General features: G+C 36.3%; 1 protein-coding gene across 3 annotated transcripts in view; it reads left to right on the top strand.

The window, feature by feature from the left end:
- The window catches only part of ARHGAP32 (Rho GTPase activating protein 32), a 273,441-nt gene that overhangs the window by 94,556 nt on the left and 156,583 nt on the right, over positions 1-22,302 (top strand). For all 3 annotated transcript variants that reach the window (XM_068554527.1, XM_068554526.1, XM_068554525.1), the window contains one exon: positions 18,640-18,748. In XM_068554527.1, coding sequence (XP_068410628.1) covers positions 18,644-18,748 — 105 coding nt within the window. In that variant the 5' untranslated portion in view covers positions 18,640-18,643. The remainder of the gene's footprint in view (positions 1-18,639; positions 18,749-22,302) is intronic.

Genomic DNA, 22,302 nt, shown 5'->3' on the forward strand with positions numbered 1-22,302 from the left:
GACTGTTATTTTGTCTTCTATAGAAATTCCTCATTTTAGGGTTCCCAGGATAGAGAGGTAGCATTAACAGCTTACCAGTGACAGATATATCAATATCACACCCAGGCCTATTTTATACTCTGTGACTTTTCCTAGTCATCACACCCTTAATAATCTGTTACGTATGATACCAAAAAAGATGTGTATTTTTGCATTAAAAAAAAAGATATTTCTATTACTGTGTAACTTTGGATGTGTGATCTGGAGTATAGTTTAGCCCCTAAAATATTCTTTCAATATGAAATAGAACTATCACCCAATATACTCTCATTAGTGTCACAAAAATAATAAATTTAATGATAATCAGCAGAGTCTGATGTGAACATTGCTTAATCTCAGAAAATTTTATTCAGTATTGGAGTCTAGCCAATTGGCTGCCTTTGTAATTAACCATGAAGCATGCTCCTACAAGACTTTCTTGGTATTTCAGTAATTAAACTTTTTGGGATGGAATCCAAGGTATGTTTATCTGTATGAGTTTTATGATGTACAAGGAGGACCTTAGAGCACAGAAACTGTATAAAACTGTATAGAAGTTCCTGGTTATTAAGTTATTAAAGTTAAAATTTTAACTTTCTTTTTCTTTCTATTTCTCCTTAAGCTTTGGATTCAACTTAACATTAAACCCTCGTAAACAGTCAATTGCATGTTCAAACTTAGTAAATGAAAATCCCTGAAACACTTAAAGCTCTGTTGATAAATGTAATATAGTCAATTTCCTTTTTTAAAAAAAAATACATAAAGTGACAAACCTGGGAAGATTACAATCAGAACAAGCAAAACCTTTCTAGATACTTAATTTTAGAAGTTGTGCTATACTTTTACTTTCCATTAGTGATTAGCTTCCCTTTTCCATGCTCTTATATGCAGATATGCATTTTCTGTATTAATAATGTGCAAATCAAACAGTGTCTTTAACTTAGGTAGGCTGTTTTTCCCCTCTTGGTGCTCTCTTTTCTTCCCTATTTCCCTTCCTTTTAAGATAAGGTCTTTAGAATACTTCTTTCAGTCCCCTTCTCTCTGGATGAGACTTTGGGTACTCCTCTGTTTAACACCATTCTCCCCTCAGCCCCAGGCCTAGAGTTTTGCTGGAATGCTTTACCATTTTTTATCACTCAGTCAGATTCAGTTACATGTGTCATTGTTGTTTGCTCTCCTTTTTATCATATTACATCTTAATGTATCTGTTCTAGTTCATTTGTTATTTGGTTGATATTTTCTTGTGTATGTTGTTCAGATAAGTTCTATGAGTGATGTACTCTGATTTCTTGCATATACTCAATGCTGTTGTTTTCTTTTCCGTTGTAGGCAACTTATTCTTTCTGAATGCTTGTACGGTTTTCTTTTTATTCGTAGTTATGTGTATTTTGTCATCAAATCTTCCGCTTGGAGCTCAGTGACTTTCAATCTACAGATTCAGGTCTTCATATTAGGAAAGATTTTCTTAATGTTATCTATTATTAATTTAATTATTACCTCTTTTATCTGTAATAATTTTCTCCTTGTGGAATCTATTTATTGCATATTTAGTCTCCTTAATCATTTTTTCATGATGTATTTATCTTTACATTTTGATTTTGTGATTTGAGGTATTTCTTGTACTTGTTCTTTAGGCCAGGGGTCCCCAACCCCCAGGCCGTGGACCGTTAGGTACCGGTCCGTGGCCTGTGAGGAACCGGGCCGCACCGCAGGAGGTGAGCAGGCTGGTGCGCGAGTGAGTGAAGCTTCCTCTGCCGCTCCCCACTGTTCGCATTACGGCCTGAACCATCCCCCCCTGCCCCGTCCCCATCCGTGGAAAAATTGTCTTCCATGAAACTGGTCCCTGGTGCCAAAAAGGTTGGGGACTGCTGCTTTAGGCCACTGATTTCGTCCTTTTCTTTAATCTTTCAGATTCAATTTGAGTATAGAAGTAATTTCTAAGCATTCTTCTTCACGTATAGATATAACATATCCACTAACATAATATTTATACAGTGATAAATTTAGATTATTGTCTTTCTTCTTCAGCTTTGTAGCTTGATTCATTCAATGTACATGTTCTGTTTGTTCTGACTGAACAGAATTGAAGCTTTTACTGCTAAGCTAAATATTGCCCTTCTTTGTTTCCTCCCCCTACGGTGTTTTCTCCAGCAGTCCCATGATGTGTATAGCTCTGCCTTCTCTTAGGTGCACATACCCACATTAGGAACCCTAGTCCTTCTAATTGACTGTTAAATTTATTTACAGAGTAATTTTCCAGTTTTTACTAATTCCTTGGGGGCAAGTACCTCTTTTGTTGTGGAGAGAAGTGGGAGTGTAGCCTCCTTGAACCTCTGTTTTTCTCTGCCGGTTTACCAGTCAGTATGATCCCATTTGCTTTTTTGTCTTCCAAAAGTTGATCGAGATTTCTGGCCTGCTGATCCCACCCATATTAATCTCTTAAGGAGTTATTTCCTTTTATTTGGCTTACTGGCTTTTCAGAGACTTGGAGAAGGAGAGCTCTGTTTCTCAACATATATGAGGTCTTGAATTGGAAGTCCACTGGTAGTTATTTTCATGGCTTTTGAGAGGAAACTTCTGAAGGGGGCATTCAGTGAGCACAATCTTGGTGTCTGTCACCTAGTCTAGTGGGTCTCTAGAGGTGAGAATGGCTTGTTTTAGTGTCCTCTTCAGGCTGGGAAGTGGGAACTTCTAGGAGAAAATGGTCTATCACATCTGGAGTGACTGAGATGTGCTAATATATTTCAGTCTTCCCATCTGCAAAATAAGGCTAATAACAGTGTATCAAACAATAACCAGTTAGAAGATATAATGGAAGAAAAGGTGCCATTTTTAAGAGCAACAAAGAAGATAAAATACTCAGAAATAAACTTAATAAGAAATTCTAAAACCTATATGAGGAAAATTTAAAATATCACTGAAGGACATGAAAGAAGTTTGGAATAAATGAAAAGGCATACCTTGTTCATAGCAAAATATTCAACATCATAAAGATGTCAGTTTATTATAAATTTAACGTGATAATAAGAATCCTTGTAAAAACCTAGGTAAATTGGTTTTGAAAGAAATTGACCTTGACCAAAGAAACTTTGGGGAAAAGAAAAAAGCAAGGATGTTGGATACAGGATTAGTGTGAGCAGACATTGCTATAAAGTGTCAGTAGTTAAAACCTTGTGGTACCGGTATGAATAGAGGGCATAAGGGAGTAAAATGGAAAGCCTGGAAATACACCCTAATACATAGGCAGGTATGGCAAAGATGGCTTCTCAAAAACCAACAGAGACATTATGTTTTTGATTTTGTTTTTTTAATTAATTTATTTTGGCTGCGTTGGGTCTTCATTGCTGTGTGCTTGCTTTCTCTAGTTGTGACAGTCGGGGGCTACTCTTCATTGCAATGTGTCGGCTTCTTGTTGCAGTGGCTTCTCTTGTTGCGAAGCACGGGCTCTAGGTGCATAGGCTTCAGTAGTTGTGGCACATGGGCTAAGTAGTTGTGGCTCAGGGGCTTAGTTGCTCCGTGGCATGTGGGATCTTCCCGGCACAGGGCTCGAACCCATGTCCCCTGCATTGGCAGGCGGATTCTTAACCACTGCGCCACCAGCAAAGTATTCAGGAAATACTTTGGGGGAAACTGGATATGCATCTGTGGAAAATAAAATTGGAGACCTGCCTCATACCAGGGATAATTTCCAAATGGTTGAAGATATAATGTATTAAATAAAAACATGAAATATTCAAAAGAAAACATGGGAAATTTAAAAAAAAATTGTTTTAGATCAGGAAAGGCATTTTGAACTGACTTAAAATGCAAAACTCCCCATAGAGCTCTGTCAGCTTCTGGTCCGTCAAGGAAGTCTAAGCTCTGCTCTGAGTCTGACGTGGCCGACTGCAGGGAGCTCTGCAACCCGTTGGGACCAAACCACACCCCTCGAACATCTGTGTGGCTGACAGGGTCTTGATGCTCCGGCTGGGTGTCAGGCCTGAGCCTCTGAGGTGGGAGAACTGAGTTCAGGACATTGGACCAACAAAGACCTCCTGGCCCCATGTAATATCAATTGGCGAGAGTTGGCCCAGAGATCTCCATCACAATGCTAAGACCCAGCTCCACTCAACGACCAGCAAGCTCCAGTGCTGGACACCCCATGCCAAACAACCAGCGAGACAGGAACACAACCCCACCCATTAACAGAGAGGCTGCCTAAAATCATAATAAGTTCACAGACACCCCGAAACACACGACCGGATGTGGTCCTGCCCAACAGAAAGACAAGATCCTCATCCACCAGAACACAGGCATCAGTCCCATCCACCAGGAAGCCTACACAACCCACTGAAGCAACCTTACCCACTGGGGGCAGACACCAAAAACAGCAGGAACTACGAACCTGCAGCCTGCAAAAAGGAGATCCCAAACACAGTAAGTTAAGCAAAATGAGAAGACAGAGAAATACACAACAGATGAAGGAGCAAGGTAAAAACCCACCAGCCCAAACAAATGAAGAGGAAATAAGCAGTCTACCTGAAAAGAGAATTCAGAGTTATGATAGTAAAGATGATCCAAAATCTTGGAAATAGAATGGAGAAAATACAAGAAACATTTAACAAGGACCTAGAAGAACTAAAGAGCAAACAATGATGAACAACACAATAAATGAAATTAAAAATTCTCTAGAAGGAATCAACAGCAGAATAACCAAGGCAGAAGAACGGGTAAGTGACTGGAAAGGTAAAATAGTGGAAATAACTACCACAGAGCAGAATAAAGAAAAAAGAATGAAAAGAATTGAGGACAGTCTCAGAGAGCTCTGGGACAACAAAAATGCACCAACATTTGAATTATAGGGGTCCCAGAAGAAGAAGAGAAAAAGAAAGGGACTGAGAAAATATTTGAAGAGATTATAGTTGGAAACATCCCTACTATGGGAAAGGAAATAGTCAATCAAGTCCAGGATGTGCAGAGAGTCCCATACAGGAGAAATGGAAGGAGAAACACGGCAAGACACATATTAATCAAACTATCAAAAATTAAATACAAAGAAAAAATATTAAAAGCAGCAAGGGAAAAGCAACAAATAACATACAAGGGAATCCCCATAAGGTTAACAGCTGATCTTTCAGCAGAAACTCTGCAAGCCAGAAGGGAGTGGCAGGACATATTTAAAGTGATGAAAGGGAAAAACCTACAACCAAGATTACCCTACCCGGCAAGGATCTCATTCACATTTGACGGAGAAATTAAAACCTTTACAGACAAGCAAAAAGCTAAGAGAATTCAGCATCACCAAACCAGCTTTACAACAAATGCTAAAGGAACTTCTCTAGGCAGGAAACACAAGAGAAGGAAAAGACCTACAATAACAAACCCAAAACAATTAAGAAAAAGGTAATAGGAACATACATATCGATAATTACCTTAAATGTAAATGGATTAAATGCTCCAATCAAAAGACACAGACTGGATGAATGGATACAAAACAAGACCTGTATATATGCTGTCTACAGGAGACCCACTTCAGACCTAGGGACACATACAGACTGAAAGTGAGGGGATGGAAAAAGATATTCCATGCAAATGGAAATCAAAAGAAAGCTGGAATAACAATTCTCATATCAGACAAAATAGACTTTAAAATAAAGACTATTACAAGAGACAAAGAAGGACACTACATAATGCTCAAGGGATCAATCCAAGAAGAAGGTATAACAATTGTAAATATTTATGCACACAGCATAGGAGCGCCTCAATACATAAGGCAAATGCTAACAACCATAAAAGGGGAAATCGACAGTAACACAATAATAGTAGGGGACTTTAACACCCCACTTTCACCAATGGACAGATCATCCAAAATGACAATAAATACGAAACAAAAGCTTTAAATGACACATTAAACAAGATGGCCTCAATTGATATTTATAGGACAGTCCATCCAAAAACAACACAATACACTTTCTTCTCAAGTGCTCATGGAACATTCTCAAGGATAGATCATATCGTGGGTCACAAATCAGCCTTGGTAAATTTAAGAAAACTGAAATTATTTTTTCCGACACAACGCTATGAGACTAGATATCAATTACAGGAAAAAATCTGTAAAAAATACAGACACATTGAGGGTAAATAATACACTACTAAATAACCAAGAGATCACTGAAGAAATCAAAGAGGAAATCAAAAAATACCTAGAAACAAATGACAGTGAAAACACGATGGCCCAAAACCTATGGGATTTAGCAAAAGCAGTTCTAAGTTGGAAGCTTATAGCAATACAAACCTACCTCAAGAAACAAGAAACATCTCAAATAAGCAACCTAACCTTACACCTAAAGCAATTAGAGAAAGAAGAACAGAAAAACCTAAAAGTTAGCAGAAGGAAAGAAATCATAAAAATCAGATCAGAAATAAATGAAGGAAACGATAGCAAAGATCAGTAAAACTAAAAGCTGGTTCTTTGAGAAGATAAACAAAATTGATAAACCAGTAGCCAGACTCATCAAGAAAAAAAGGGAGAAGATTCAAATCAACAGAATTAGAAATGATAAAGCAGAAGTAACAAGTGACACTGCAGAAATACAAAGGCTCATGAGAGATTACTAGAAGCAACTATATGCCAATAAAATGGACAACCTGGAAGAGATGGACAAATTCTTAGAAAAACACAACCTTCCGAGACTGAACCGGGAGGAAATAGAAAATACAAACAGACAGTCACAAGCACTGAAATTGAAACTGTGATTAAAAATCTTCCAACAAACAAAAGCCCAGGACCAGATGGCTTCACAGACGAATTCTATCAAACATTTAGAGAAGAGCTAAACCCTGTCCTTCTCAAACTCTTCCAAAATATAGCAGAGGGAGGAACACTCCCAAACTCATTCTACAAGGCCACCATCACCCTGATACCAAAACCAGACAAAGATGTCACAAAAAAAGAAAACTACAGGCCAATATCACTGACGAACATAGATGCAAAAATCTTCAACAAAATACTAGCAAACAGAATCCAGCAGCACAATAAAAGGATCATACCCCATGATCAAGTGGGGTTTATCCCAGGAATGCAAGGATTCTTCAGTATGTGCAAATCAATCAATGTGATACACCATATTAACGAACTGAAGGATAAAAACCATATGATCATCTCAATAGATGCAGAAAAAGCTTTTGAGAAAATTCAACACCCATTTATGATAAAAACCCTCAGAAAGTAGGCATAGAGGGAACTTACCTCAACATAATAAAGGCCATTATGACAAACTCACAACCAGCGTCATTCTCAATGGTGAAAAACAAACCATTTCCACTAAGATCAGGAACAAAACAAGGTTTTCCACTCTCACTGCTATTGTTCAACATAGTTTTGGAAGTTTTAGCCCCAACAATCAGAGACAAAAAGAAATAAAAGGAATCCAAATTGGAAAATAAGAAGTAAAAGTGTCACTGTTTGTGGATGACATGATACTATACATAGAGAATCCTAAAGATGCTACCAGAAAACTACTAGAGCTAATCAATGAATTTGGTAAAGTAGCAGGATACAAAATTAATGCACAGAAATCTCTTGCATTCCTATACTCTAATGTTGAAATGTCTGAAAGAAATTAAGGAAACACTCGCATTTACCATTGCAATGAAAAGAATAAAATATCTAGGCATAAACCTGCCTAAGGAGGTAAAAGACTTGTATGCAGAAAACTATGACACTGATGAAAGAAATTAAAAATGATACAGAGAGATGGAGAGATATACCATGTTCTTGGATTGGAATAATCAACGTTGTGAAGATGACTATACTACCCAAAGCAATCTACAGATTCAGTGCAATCCCTATCAAACTACCACTGGCATTTTTCACAGAATTAAACAAAAAATTTCACAATTTGTATGGAATCACAAAAGACCCTGAATAGCCAAAGCAATCTTGAGAAAGCAAAATGGAGCTGGAGGAATCAGGCTCCCTGACTTCAGGTTATACTACAGAGCTACAGTAATCAAGACAGTATGGTACTGGCACAAAAACAGAAATATAGATCAATGGAAGATGATAGGAAGCCCAGAGATAAACCCATGCACATATGGTCACCTTATCTTTGATAAAGGAGGCAAGAATGTACAATAGAGAAAAGACAGCCTCTTCAATAAGTGGTGCTGGGAAAACTGGACAGCTACATGTAAAAGAATGAAATTAGAACACTTCCTAATGCCATACATAAAAATAAACTCAAAATGGATTAAAGACCTAAATGTAAGGCCAGACACTATAAAACTCTTAGAGGAAAACATAGGCAGAATACTCTATGACATAAATCACAGCAAGATCCTTTTTTTTTTTTTTTTTTTTTAGCAAGATCCTTTTTGACCCACCTTCTAGAGAAATGGAAGTATAAACAAATGGGACCTAATGGAACTTAAAAGCCTTTGTACAGCAAAGGAAACCATAAACAAGACGAAAAGACAACCCTCAGGATGGGATAAAATACTTGCAAAGGAATTAATGGACAAAGGATTAATCTCCAAAATATACAAGCATCTCATGCAGCTCAACATCAAAAAAACAACCCAATCCAAAAATGGGCAGAAGACCTAAATAGACATTTCTCCAAAGAAGATATACGGATTGCCAACAAACACATGAAAGGATGCTCAGTATCACTAATCATTAGAGAAATGCAAATCAAAACTACACTGAGGTATCACCTCACACCGGTCAGAATGGCCATCATCCAAAAATCTACAAACAATAAATGCTGGAGAGGGTGTGGAAAAAAGAGAACCGTCTTGCATTGCTGGTGGGAATGTAAATTGATACAGCCGCTATGGAGAACAGTATGGAGGTTGCTTAAGAAACTAAAAATAGAACTACCATACGACCCAGCAATCCCACTACTGGGCATATACCCTAAGAAAACCATAATTCAAAAAGAGTCATGTACCACAGTGTTCATTGCAGCACTATTTACAATAGCCAGGACATGGAAGCAACCTAAGTGTCCATCGACAGATGAATGGATGAAGATGTGGCACATATATACAATGGAATATTACTCAGCCATAAAAAGAAATGAGATTGAGTATAGTGAAGGGTATGGACCTAGAGTCTGTCATACAGAGTGGAGTAAGTCAGAAAGAAAAAGAAATAACCGTATGCTAACATATATATATGGAATCTAAAGAAAAAAAAAAGGTTCTGAAGAACCTAGTGATAGGACAGGAATAAAGACGCAGACGTAGAGAATGGATTTGAGGGCACAGGGAGGGTAAGTTGGGATGAAGTGAGAGAGTGGCATGGACATATATATATACACTACCAAATGTAAAATAGATGGCTAGTGGGAAGCAGCCGCATAGCACAGGGAGATCAGCTCGGTGCTTTTTGTCCACCTAGAGGGGTGGAATAGGGAGGTTGTGAGGGAGCTGCAAGAGGGAGGAGATATGGGGATATATGAATATGTATAGCTGATTCACTTTGTTACTCAGCAGCAACTAACAGAAGAGTGTAAAGCAATTATACTCCAATAAAGATGTTAAAAAAATGCAAAAGTCCTAAAGGAAAGGGTTCTGAAATTCAACTACATATAATATAAAACATCTGCATTATAGAAAACAATAAGCAAGGACAAATGACAGCCTTTAAAAAATACTTGGAATTCATAATACAAATGAAGAACTAATCTCTTTAGTATATAAAGAACTAAAAAGATATAAGAAAAAGACCAAGAACCCAACAGAAAAATGCCAACTGTATAAAAAGAATTTTTTACACTGTATTGTATTTGTCTTTCAGGTATACGTGAACATATATAAAAATGACATCTTACGAACTTGTAGCATAGTTAGTAATAGCAAAAGATTGGAAATAATTGAAGAATTCATTAGTAGGGGATTGGTTCAATAAATTATGGAATATCTACACAGTGGACTATTACACAGTTGTAAAAACAGTGAAGAAGCTCTTTATATACTGATATGGAAAGTTCTGCAGGAAATATTAGAGAACTGCACAGCAGTGTGTAAACATACTTTTTATGTAAAAAGTGGGGTGGAGATGGAGGAATAAAACTGTTCTAATTTTTTACGCAAAGAGTAGCATATTTACACATTGCTTTTTTACTTTGCTTTTTGTGGATATATTCTTTAATATATATGAAAAAATTATATACGTAAATATATATATTCATAAAGTCTGGAAGAGTATATAAAGTGGGGAATTTAATGGGTAGGAATTGGGCAGACTGGAGGCAGGGAAGGGAGGAAGATTTTTCACTATATACCTTTTGATACTCTTGATTTTTGCATGATAAAGTTATACCTGCTAAGAATTATAGTATATCAGGCATTTTCAGTTGGAAATAACCAAAACTCGATTCCTCTGCCTTCAGTAAACCTCCATTCTGTTTTCACCACCAACATAGCTAACCCTGTTATTGTTAGAAGTTCGGTTTCTTTATTTTCTGGGAATTCTAAGAATATTAGATATTTGTAAGCGCTTAATAGTCTGTATAAACGAACCAGAACAGAGCTCCAGTATTTTAAGGTGCTTTATAATCTAATTTATTAATATCCTCTGAAGGTAGGAAAATATATTACTCCCTATGATGACAGGTAATAACTCTTATCATTTAGAGACACACACAGCCACCTTGTAGCTTCAGTTTTACAACTTAAACAGAGAACACCAAACTCACCAGTTTAGGTATATCTCAACGAGATGATGTTCTCTTCAGTAAAATTGAAATATATTCTTTCACAAACAGACAGACATAAATAGACTAAAACCCATTTCTCTGACAGAGAATAGGTGCCTTTCTCTGTCAAATATCACCACGTGGTCAGACCATAAGAAGACTTCCCAGTCATTCCCTATACCAATGGGGAGTAACTCACTGGCCACCAGTGTCACAGAACCATACCCAACTGGGCAAAGAACCAGAAATGAACAAAAAGCAAAGATTGGGGGATACAAGGAAAAAAGTTCTGTCGCTGCTCGGAATTCACCCCGTGGATCAAGGGAAGATATCCCTGGGAGCAAGCAGTCCCTTAGGCGATGTGTCACTTGGGCTTCTCTGTGGAACTTCAACTCCGTCAAGTATGATTTTTCATGTTATGAACAAGAAGCTCATAAAATATAAAGTGAGTGTGTGTCAGAGATTCAAATAATTTTTTATTTAGGGAAGCAGTAAGATGGTAAGGCTAGTTCCTACAATTTGAAGAAAGTGTTGTCTCTCTGCTTTTTCCTTTTGATTGAAAATATCCAGGTTCAAGTCTGGAGATGTTTTACACAAAACTCTTGTAAATATAGCATTAGATTCTTCAGGCTTTATGGTTAGTAATCTTAACACTTTGTCTTTTCTGTTAGATATGCAACTATAATTAATCACTTTAAGGGTAAAATCTGTCTATAATTTTAAAAGCATAGAAGAAAATAGTCAATTAAAAAGATACTAAGTTTTTGTGGAGTTGATTCATTGTTACATGACACAAAATGTATATAAACATAATTTTTATACCTTTTATGATAATGGGTGACATTTGCCAATAAATTTTTATTTTATACTTTTTTAAGGTATATCTTGCATATAAATAAAGTCCACAGATCAGAAGAATGGAGCTTGAAGAACGTATAGAAATGTATACATTCATATACTCACAACACAGTCAAATATAAATTATTCTCAGCACCCTACAAGACCCTTGCCCCTCCTATTCATTACCTCTCCCAAAGGTAGCCATTCTGACTTCTGTCACAATAGATTAGTTTTGCCTGTCCTCTTACTTCATGTAAATAAACTACGGTATGTACTCTTCTTCCCTCCAGCTTTATTGAGATATAATTGACTTATAACATTGTGTAAGTTTAAGGCTACAAAGTAATGGTTTGATACACATATATACTGGGAACAGCATGTACTCATATCTGGCTTCTGTTTCTCAACATTTATGAGATTCATCCACTTGTTGCGAGTTGCAGCAGTAATTTTTTTTTCGCTTCTGTGTAGTATTATATGGAAGATAGTACAAATTATTTATCTATTGTATTTTTGGTGGGATTTTTTTGGTCTTAATAAATAATTGTATGATACTACTGGTATATATAAATACATTCTATTTTTGCATTTGACCTTATATTCTGTGATCTTGCTAAATTATCTTATTTATTCGGATTGTTTTTAGAGTCTGTTAGATTGTTTACATACTGTATCATTTTCAAATAATGAGAATTTTATTTTTTCTGTTCTAATTTTTATACCTCTTATTTATTTTCCTTACCTTTTTAAATAAAACTGATTAAGAGGGACTTCCCTGGTGGCGCAGTCATTAAGAATCCGCCTGCCAATGCAGGGGACATGGGTTCGAGCCCTGGTCCGGGAAGATCCTAAATTTCGCGGAGCAACTAAGCCCGTGTGCCACAACTACTGAGCCTGCGCTCTAGAGCCCATGAGCCACAACTACTGAAGCCCACATGCCTAGATCTCGTGCTCTGCAACAAGAGAAGTCGCCGCAATGAGAAGCCTGCACACCGCAACAAAGAGTAGCCCCTGCTTGCCGCAACTATAGAAAGCCTGCGCGCAGCAACAAAGACCTAACGCAGCCAAAAATAAATAAATAAATTTAAAAAAAAACACCTGATTAAGATCTCAAGGACAATGTTGAATAGAAGACATTCTTGTCTTGTTCATGACCATGTTGACCATGCTTGTCAGCGGGAAAGCATCAGTTTTACCATTAAGTGTGATGCTAGGTGTGTGTGTTTGTGTGTGTTTTAATAATCCTCATCAAAACATACGTGTAGTTAAAAAATCATGAATAAGTATTAAATTTTACCTGTTGAAATTATATATGTTTTTATTCCTTTATTTTAATGATGTGGTCAGTTTATAGGGATTGATTTTAGAATATTAAATTAATTTGTATTTTGGACTGAAACTCACTTGTTCACTATCCTTTTTGCTAATATTTTGTTTAGGAGTTCTGCAACTATGTTCATGATATTGAACCATAATTTTTTTTTCTAGTAGTGTCTTTATCAGCTTGTTATGAAGGCTGTCCTGGCCTCATGGAACAGGTTGGTAGGTCTTCCCTTTTACTTTTATACTCTGGAAGAATGTATGTAAGGTTGTTACTATTTATTCCTTAAATGTTTGAAAGAATTCACCAATGAATCCATTTGGGCCTGCAGTTTTCTTACAGATTCAGTTTCTTTAATAGCTATAAGACTATTTAAATCTTTTGTTTCTTGTTTCAGTTTTGATAAGTTGTGTTCTTCAGGGAATTCGTTCATTTAAACTAAATTCTCAATATATTGGAATAGAGTTGTTGGTAGTATCTTCAGAGTCTTTTTTGTTTTTTTGAAGTATTTATTTATTTATTTGGCTGCGGTGGGTCTTAGTTGCGGCACGCAGGATCTTCGTTACCACGTGCAGAATCATCTTTGCGGCGTGTGGGATCTTTAGTTTCCCATGCAAACTCTTACTTGCGGCATGTTGGAACTAGTTCCCTGACCAGGGATTGAACTCGGGCCCCCTGCATTGGGAGCGCAGTGTCTTAGCCACTGGATCACCAGGGAAGTCCCTCTCAGAATCTTTTTTAATGTCGGCAGGCTTCTAGTTATATCTCCATTTTCATTCTTTATATTTGTGTTCCTTGTTTTTTTCTCAATGTTTCTTCCTAGGCGTTGTCCATTTTATTAATCTCCCAAAGAATCAACTTCTGACTTTGATTTCTTCTATTATACACCTGCTTTCTATTTCATTGATTTCTTTATTATATTTTTTTTCTTTCTTTTTTGAATTAATTTTCTGTTCTTTTTCTAGATTTTTATGATGGAAGCATAAATCATTTATTTTTCAACTTGTCTTATTTCAGATAATATACATTTAGAGATGTGAATTTTGCTCTGTTTCAGTTGTATTCTACACACTTTAATGTGTTTATTTTTGTTTTTCAGATCAAAATATTTTCTAATTTCTATTGTGATTTTGTGTATTTGACTCATGAGTTATTCAGAATTTTGTTTCTTAATTTCCAAACATTTGGGAGAATTTTTAGTTATCTTTCAGTAATTGATTTTTTAAAATATTTATTTATTTATTTTTGGTTGCGTTGGGTCTTTGTTGCTGCACGCGAGCTTTCTCTAGTTGCGGAGAGCAGGGGCTACTCTTTGTTGTGGTGCGCAGGCTTCTCATTATGGTGGCTTCTCTTGTTTTGGAGCATGGGCTATAGGCGTGCAGGCTTCAGTAGTTGTGGCTCACGGGCTGTAGAGGGCAGGCTCAGTAGTTGTGGTGCACGGGTTTAGTTGCTCCATGGCATGTGGGATCTTCCGGGACCAGGGCTCGAACCCATGTCCCCTGCATTGGCAGGCAGATTCTTAACCACTGTGCCACCAGGGAAGTCCCTTTCAGTAATTGATTTTTAGTGTAATTCTATGGTGGTCACAAAACAGTTCATTCATGATTTAAGTTTTTTGTATTTGTTGCTACCACTTCATGGTCTAGCATGTGGTCTTTTTGTAAATATTTCATATACAGTTGTAAAGAACGTATATTATGTAGTTGTTGGGTTTAATATTCTAGTTCAGGTTGGAAAATTGGGTTGTTCAAATCTCCTATATACTTACATTTTTTTCTTTTCGCTAACTTATTCTATCAGTTACTGAGAAACGTTTGTTAAAATCTACAGCTGTAAGGTGGATATAGCTGTTCTCCTTTTAGTTCTTTCAGATTTTGCCTTATGTATTTTGAAGCTGTGTTATTTGTTGCATATGGATTTTATTATTATTTTACTCTGTTGATTTGACACTTTTATCATCATGAAATGTCCCCCTTTACCTATTTTTAATTAGAATTTTTAGTCCGTTTACTTTTTTATTGAGATATAATTTACATGCCATAAAATTCACTCTTTTAAAGTATACAATTATGTGGTTGTTAGTATATTTTCAAACTTGCACAAATACCACCACTACCTAATTCTTGAACATTTCAGAAAGAAATCTCTTATTCATTGGTAACAACTCTCCATTTGGTCCTCCCTCAAGCCCCTGGTAATCACCAGTATACTTCCTGTCTCTGTGAATTTGATTATTCCAGACATTTTGTATATATGGAATCACACAACATGTGGTCTTTTGTGTCTGACTTCTTTCATTAAGCATAATGCTTTTATTTTTCATCCATGTGGTAACATGGATTAGCACTTCATTCTTTTTTTAATGGCCAAATATTATTTTATTGTATGGATCTGGTAAATACTTTGGTTCATTTTTCAGTTGATGCTTGTTTCTACTTTTTGGCTATTATGAATAATATTGGTATGCATATTCATGTAAAAGTTCTTGGTGGACATATGCTTTTATTTCTCTTGGTTAAATACGTAGGAGTGGAATTGATGGCTCATACAGTTTTTCTATGTTTAACATCTTGAAAAACTGCCAAATTGTTTTCTATAGTGACTGTACCATTTAAATTCCTACCAGTAATGAATGAGGGTTACAGTTTCTACACATGCTTGCTAACTAGTCCAGTCATGTTAAAAATTATTAATAATATACTTGGACTGAAGTTTACCATCTTGATATTTATTTATTTGCCTTGTTTATTCTTTGTGCTTTTATTCTTCCTTTACTGCTTTCTTTGGGATTAATCAAGTATGTTTTATTTTTCAAAATTTTCTCCTCTATTAGCTTTTTAGTTGTACATTTATTATTCTTTTAGTGGTTACCATAGGGATTGTAACATATATCTTTGGAATGTTGCATTCTTCTCTAAAATAGGACTTATTTCACTTCCCAACCAATAGAGGATTCCTAAATTGTTTGGCTGCATGTACCCCTCCTATCCTTTGTGCATTTTTATGTCTATTATAAACCTTGTAGAACATTATTATTGTGCTTACATCCATTTTTACATCAATATTTACTTATGTTTCCCCACTTTTTGTGCTCATCATGCATTTTCTGTAGATCTGGATCAGTCTCTTTTGGTCAGAAGAACTCTACTATTTCTTTTATTGAAAGTCTTCTGATAATAAGTTCTTTTAGCTTTTGTTTGAAAATAAGTTATTTTACCTGATTTATTAGTGGATAGTTTTGTGAGGCAGAGGGTTTTATGTTGGCAATATTTTCCCTTTTACTGTGTCCCTATTATCTTCTCATTTCCATTGAAATGTCCTCACATTGTTATCATTGCTCCTTTGAAGTCAATTTGTCTTTTATTTTCTGGCTGCTTTTAAGAATTTCTCTTAGTAATTTTTTTTTTTTTTTAGCAGTTTGAGTGTAATGTAAGTGTTTATTTTTTTTAATCCTGCTTGAGATCTGTAAGATTTATTTGATCTGTAGTTTGATGACTGTCATCAGTTTTGAAAATTTTTCAGCCTTTATTTTTTTATTTTTATTTTTTAAAGATTTATTTATTGATTGATCGCTATGTTGGGTCTTCGTTTCTGCGCGAGGGCTTTCTCTAGTTGTGGCAAGCGGGGGCCACTCTTCATCGCGGTGCGCGGGCCTCTCACTGTCGTGGCCTCTCTTGTTGTGGAGCACAGGCTCCAGACGCGCAGGCTCAGTAGTTGTGTCACACGGGCCCAGTTGCTCCGCGGCATGTGGGATCTTCCCAGACCAGGGCTCGAACCCGTGTCCCCTGCATTGGCAGGCAGATTCTCAACCACTGCGCCACCAGGGAAGCCCCTCAGCCTTTATTTTTAAAACATTGCTTTTGTTTCTTTTTAAAATTCATGTGTCTTATCTCTGAGTTGTGAATTTAGACATATTTGAGGCCTTTTTCGCGTATTTTATGCTGTTTCGTGTATTTCTGTCACTTTTTTCTTAATGTGCTTCCATGTGGATATTTTATACTGAACTGTCTTCCAGTTCACTAATCCTCTCTTTAGTCATGTTCATTGTTCTATTAAACTGACCCAATGAGTTCTTAATTTCAGATATGGTATTTTTCAGTTGTAGGATGAACGTTTTGTTGTTTTTCATAGATTACAATTTTCTGTTGGAATTCTTCATCTTTTCATCTATTTCTTTCATTTTATTGAACATTAATCATAAATGTTTTTGGCAACTTGATAAAAATGTAGCTGAAGTTTTCTTATCAAGTTGTATATTACTCTTCTCCCTCTGCTTTGTCCTAGGCAAGTAATTGTTTGTAATTCATCTCATCTTGGAGATTCCTGTTTTACGTTAGAATTTAGGCTAGTTGGTTGCCTGGAGACCTCAGTTTTCTGATGGATCCAAAAAAAAGTTATGATTTCATAGATTATCTGCTTTTTCCTCTTGTTAGGCTGGGAGTGATGCTCTTTACAGCTTTCTGCATTGTAAACAGAAGCCAGAAATGCATGGTAGCAATTTTAAAGTCCTTTTCTGATAATTCTAAAATCTGAATGAAATGTGAGTCTTTTTCTGTTTTGACAATTTATTCCCAACATTTGTTCCTGTTTCTTCTTCTTCTTATTATTACTTTTGGGGGCAGTCCTTATCATGTTTATCGGATGCCACACAAGGTGGATGAGAAATTTGCAGAGGGTCTATAGGATGTTATTTTCCCTGAGGACAGTTAATTTTTCTTCTGGCAGTCCTGATCATGTCAAGCCTTGATTTTAAGCTCTGTTAGAGCTTGTTTATTGCTATTTTGACCTTACTCCCAGGGCATGACTTTTCTGGAGTCTCAGTTGAGAGCCCAGCGTCTTTCTTTTCAGTACTCCTCTGTCTTGGCAGTGCTTGCCTGCCAATCTCCATCTCCTCAGCATGGCTGGGCTGTTGAAATATCTGCTTGGCTTTTTGTTGCCCATCTGCTGTTTTTTGATAGGTTTCTTTGCATCTTGTCCTATATACTTATGTAAGCTTAGGAATCAGTTAACAATTTGAGGGGAATTTTCATGTGGATTTTTAGGCTCCTTCTATATAGGTCTTTTGGGAGGCATTTTTCACTCTGGAGCCTCCTCTGCTTTGGCAACCCCAGTCTCCAGGCTCTGCCTCCTCAGCCCAGTTAAGGTACAGCAGTGTGCTTGGGCTCTATTTCCCATCATTGGTCTAGAAAATCTCTTATACCAAAGAATGATTAAATGTGGAATTTGCTTCATGGGCTCCCCTGCTCTCCAAGGATGTAGCCCCAGAAATCCTACCTGTAAAGCTTGCTTTCCTGTGCCTTCAGGCAAGTAGTTTTATATGTTTTTTTCAGCATTCATAGTTGTTCTCCTTGAAAATGCTAGTTCAATACACTATGTTCCATAAATTGGAACCAGAAGTGCCATATCTCTTTTCTCATTTTGCATGTTCACTAATGCTTAGCAGAGTTCTATAAATATTGATGGCTGTTGCAAATCTTTTCAAGGTTCCAACTGTGTTGAACAGATAAAATCAGTACTTATATAATAATTACCATAGACAATAAAGGATAACTAGTTATAAACCTTAGTTTTATCTCCTGGAATAAAAGCAGGTGTTGGTACATCAGGAAAGAGCTCTGAAAGCAGAGCAGAAATGGAGAGCCAATACTAGCCACTAAAGCTCTTTTAACTGAACTTCAAATCTGGTATGATTATCTGTTCTTTGAATTGTGGTCATTGGAAAGCTTTCCTAGAACCAGGAGCTCTTATCACAGTCTTTCATGTTTTGATCTCTAGGAAGATGAAGTCCTCAGTACATTCTGAAGAGGATGATTTTGTTCCAGAACTACACAGAAACGTTCACCCTCGAGAGCGGCCTGATTGGGAAGAAACACTTAGTGCAATGGTAAATCAGTTTTATGCATATGTATGTATGTATATTTTACTTACATAAAGAAAAGGAACTGAGGAAGCATTACTCACATAAAAAATTTTTTCGTCGTTTGTTGCTTTGCTCATTTGTTCAGGAAATATCTGTTGAGCGAATTATCTATTCAAGGCACTGTTTTAGACTCTCTGGGCAGAGCTGTGAATAAAACACACACATTTCCTGCTTTTGTAGCTTATATTTTAATGAGGTAGGAGGAGAAGCAAATAATTAAATATATAATATGTCATGTGGTGGTGTGTGCCATTGTAGAAAATTAATGTGGAGTGGTGGGGTTACAGAGTGGGAGGAGAGAGTGTGAAAGAATAGTTGCTAGTTATATAGGATGGGCACAGATGGCCTCTGGGAGAAGTTGAGATTTGAGCAGACACCAGAGGGATGTGAGGGAGTGTGTTTATCTGGGAACCGATCATTTTAGGCAATGGAAGAACAAGTTAAAGGCTGTAGCATAGAAATAAAAAGCAAGTTGGAAAAAACACAAGTAGGACATGTGACTGAAACTGAGCTGGGAAAAGTAGAGGAGATGAGGTCAGAGAAGTGGTTTGTTGTACTCCATTATAAGGACTTTGGTTTTTTATGCTGAGTGAGCTGGGAAACCATTGGAGGATTTTTAGCCAAGAAGTGACATGATCTGGCTTAAAATTTTAAAGGAAGTCTCTGGTCGCTGTGAATAGGCTAAAGAGGGAGGCAAAAAGAGGAAATAAGGAGACCAGTTAGAAGGTTATTATATTAGACGGACGGTGATGGTGGCTTGAACCAGGATGGTAGATGGGGAAAATGGTTCGATTCTGGATGTAGTTTTACAGGTAAAGCCAAGCATTTTTACTCATGAATGGGACAGAGAGAGTAAGATAAAGAGATGTCAAGGATGAGTTCAAGTTCTTTGGCTGATCAGCCTGAAGAATGGAGTTTACGTTCACTGAGATACTGGAAAAGCAATCCTTGTTTGTTGTGAGTTAGGTGGGAAAATCCTATGCAGTGTAGTTTTTCCACATAAGTTTGAGATAGTCATTTAATCTATTATAACTTTTATAACTTTTTGTAATTCAGATCTGTAAATAAGAACAATGAAATTTGTTTTGCAGAGAATAACATTTTACTTAATTGGAGTTAAAAGTTAGTGATTCTTATCAAAATTGAATGCAAATGTTCATTTGTCAATGCAGGTTTGCAATGAGATTTTACATATTTCATTTTTGAAAATGCCTTTTCCCTCAGGTACTGCCAAATATATCAGTTTATGAGCATATGATTTTAATTGAGCATATTCATTGCTTAGAAGGTGTTTATGGAATTCTTTTAGTTTCTTCTCTTGATATTTTCCTTTTAGCATAACATTACATTGCAAATTTCTGCGCTGAGGAGATGTGAAATAGTCTCATCAAAGACAAACATGCCCCACACTCCTATTGAATCAAGTAATCCCTGGAGGTGCCAGCATGCCACTGAAAGGATATTCAGTAAATTCTTTTGCTTATTTAGAAATCTTTCACAGTTTTCCTGTGTATTTTGATAACCTGCAATAAGTCTACATTGAATTTATCAATGGGAAGAAAGGTGGTATCTATTATGTGGTGGTTTGTTTACTCTGTATTAAAATGTCATATGACGCGCTACATAGAAAGTTACTGAATTCTGTTTTCTGGAGTTCACATTGATTTGTCTATGGAAATTACCATTTGTATCATATGTTCTTAGCATCTTTTATTATGATATTGGTACTCTAATTTCTTTATTTGTAAACTTTTTTTAAAAATTAATTAATTTTATTTTATTTATTTTATTTTTGGCTGTGTTGGGTCTTTGTTGCTGCACGCAGGCTTTTCTCTAGTTGCGGCGAGCGGGGGCTACTCTTCGTTGCGGTGTGTGGGCTTCTCATTGCAGTGGCTTCTCTTGTTGTAGAGCACGGGCTCTAGGTGCGTGGGCTTCAGTAGCTGTGGCACGTGGGCTCAGTAGTTGTGGCTCGCAGGCTCTAGAGCACAGGCTCTGTAGTTGTGGCGCACAGGCTTAGTTGCTCCATGGTATGTGGGATCTTCCCGGCCCAGGGCTTGAACCCGTGTCCCCTGCATTGGCAGGCAGATTCTTAGCCACTGAGCCACCAGGGAAGCCCTATGTGTAAACTTCTTGAAGACAAGTGCTATGATTCTATTTTTTGAAAAAATCATTACACTCAATAAATAGTACATTGCAAGGTTGCAAAAAGTGTACAGTGAATGATGAAGAGGATATAAATGAGATTAGAGCTGCTGTTTAACTACACTTACTCTAGAAAATTATACGGATTTTAATGAGGAAGTAAGAGTAAAGAAAGTTTGGGACCGTTTTCTCTTTCAATAATAATATGTGTGAAATATTATGTTGAGAATGAAGTTTATTAAGAGAAACCCTTACAAAATGTTTTTCCAAAACAATTCCATTTATTTAATTTTTTAATAGTTTTCAAAATAAAAGGGCTTAAGTGTTGAACTTTTATTGATTTGTGTGGTGTGGCCAGAATATTAGTTTTTTAATACATATCTAAAAGAATGTCAGAAATTTCTGAATTGTTAAGAATTTTAAAAAGTTTGTAAACAGTCATTTTTAAATTGAGGTATAATTGATATGTAACATTATATTAGTTTCAGATGTACAATATAATGTTTTGGTATATGTGTATATTGTGAAATGTTCACCACAATAAGTCTAGGTAACATCCATTACCACACATAGCTGCAGATTTTTTTTCTTGTGATGAGAACTTCTAAGATTTACTCACTTAGCAACTTACAAATATACAACTCTGTAAATATTGTATATTTACTACAGTAACCATGCTGTACTTTATGTTCCAGGACTTATTTTATAGGGGGAAGTTTGTACTTTTTGACCACCTGAACCCATTTCGCTCACCCACCTTTGGCAACCACCAGTCTGTTCTCTGTATCTTTGAATTCAATTTAATTAATTAACTAATTAATTATATATTTTTAAAGCCTCCACATACAAGTGAGATCATATGGTATTAGTCTTTCTGTTTTTCACTTATTTCACTTAGCATAATGCCCTCAAGGTCCATTTATATTTTAACAAGTGGCAAGATTTCTTTCTTTTTTATGGCTGAATAATATTCCTTTGTGTATATATACCACATTTTCTTTATCCATTCATCAATCAATGAATACTTAGGTTGCTTTCATTTTTTGGCCAATGCAAATGATGCTGCAATTAACAAAGGGGTGCAGATATCTTTTCGAATTAGTGTGTTCATTTTCTTCAGATAAATACCCAGAAATGGAATTGCTGGATCATATGGTAGTTCTGGTTTTCATTTTTTTGAGGAACCTCCATAATGTTTTCTGAAGTGGCTGCACCATTTATATTTACACTACCAGTGCACAAGGGTACTGTTTCTCTTTTCTCCACATCCTTGCTGTTACTTATTTTTTATCTTTTTGATAATAGCTATTCTAACAGGTATGAAGTGATAACCCATTGTGTTTTTGTTTTGCATTTCCCTGATGATTAGTGATGTT

This window comes from Eschrichtius robustus, chromosome 11 (assembly GCF_028021215.1).
Source record: "Eschrichtius robustus isolate mEscRob2 chromosome 11, mEscRob2.pri, whole genome shotgun sequence".
NCBI lineage: Eukaryota > Metazoa > Chordata > Mammalia > Artiodactyla > Eschrichtiidae > Eschrichtius > Eschrichtius robustus.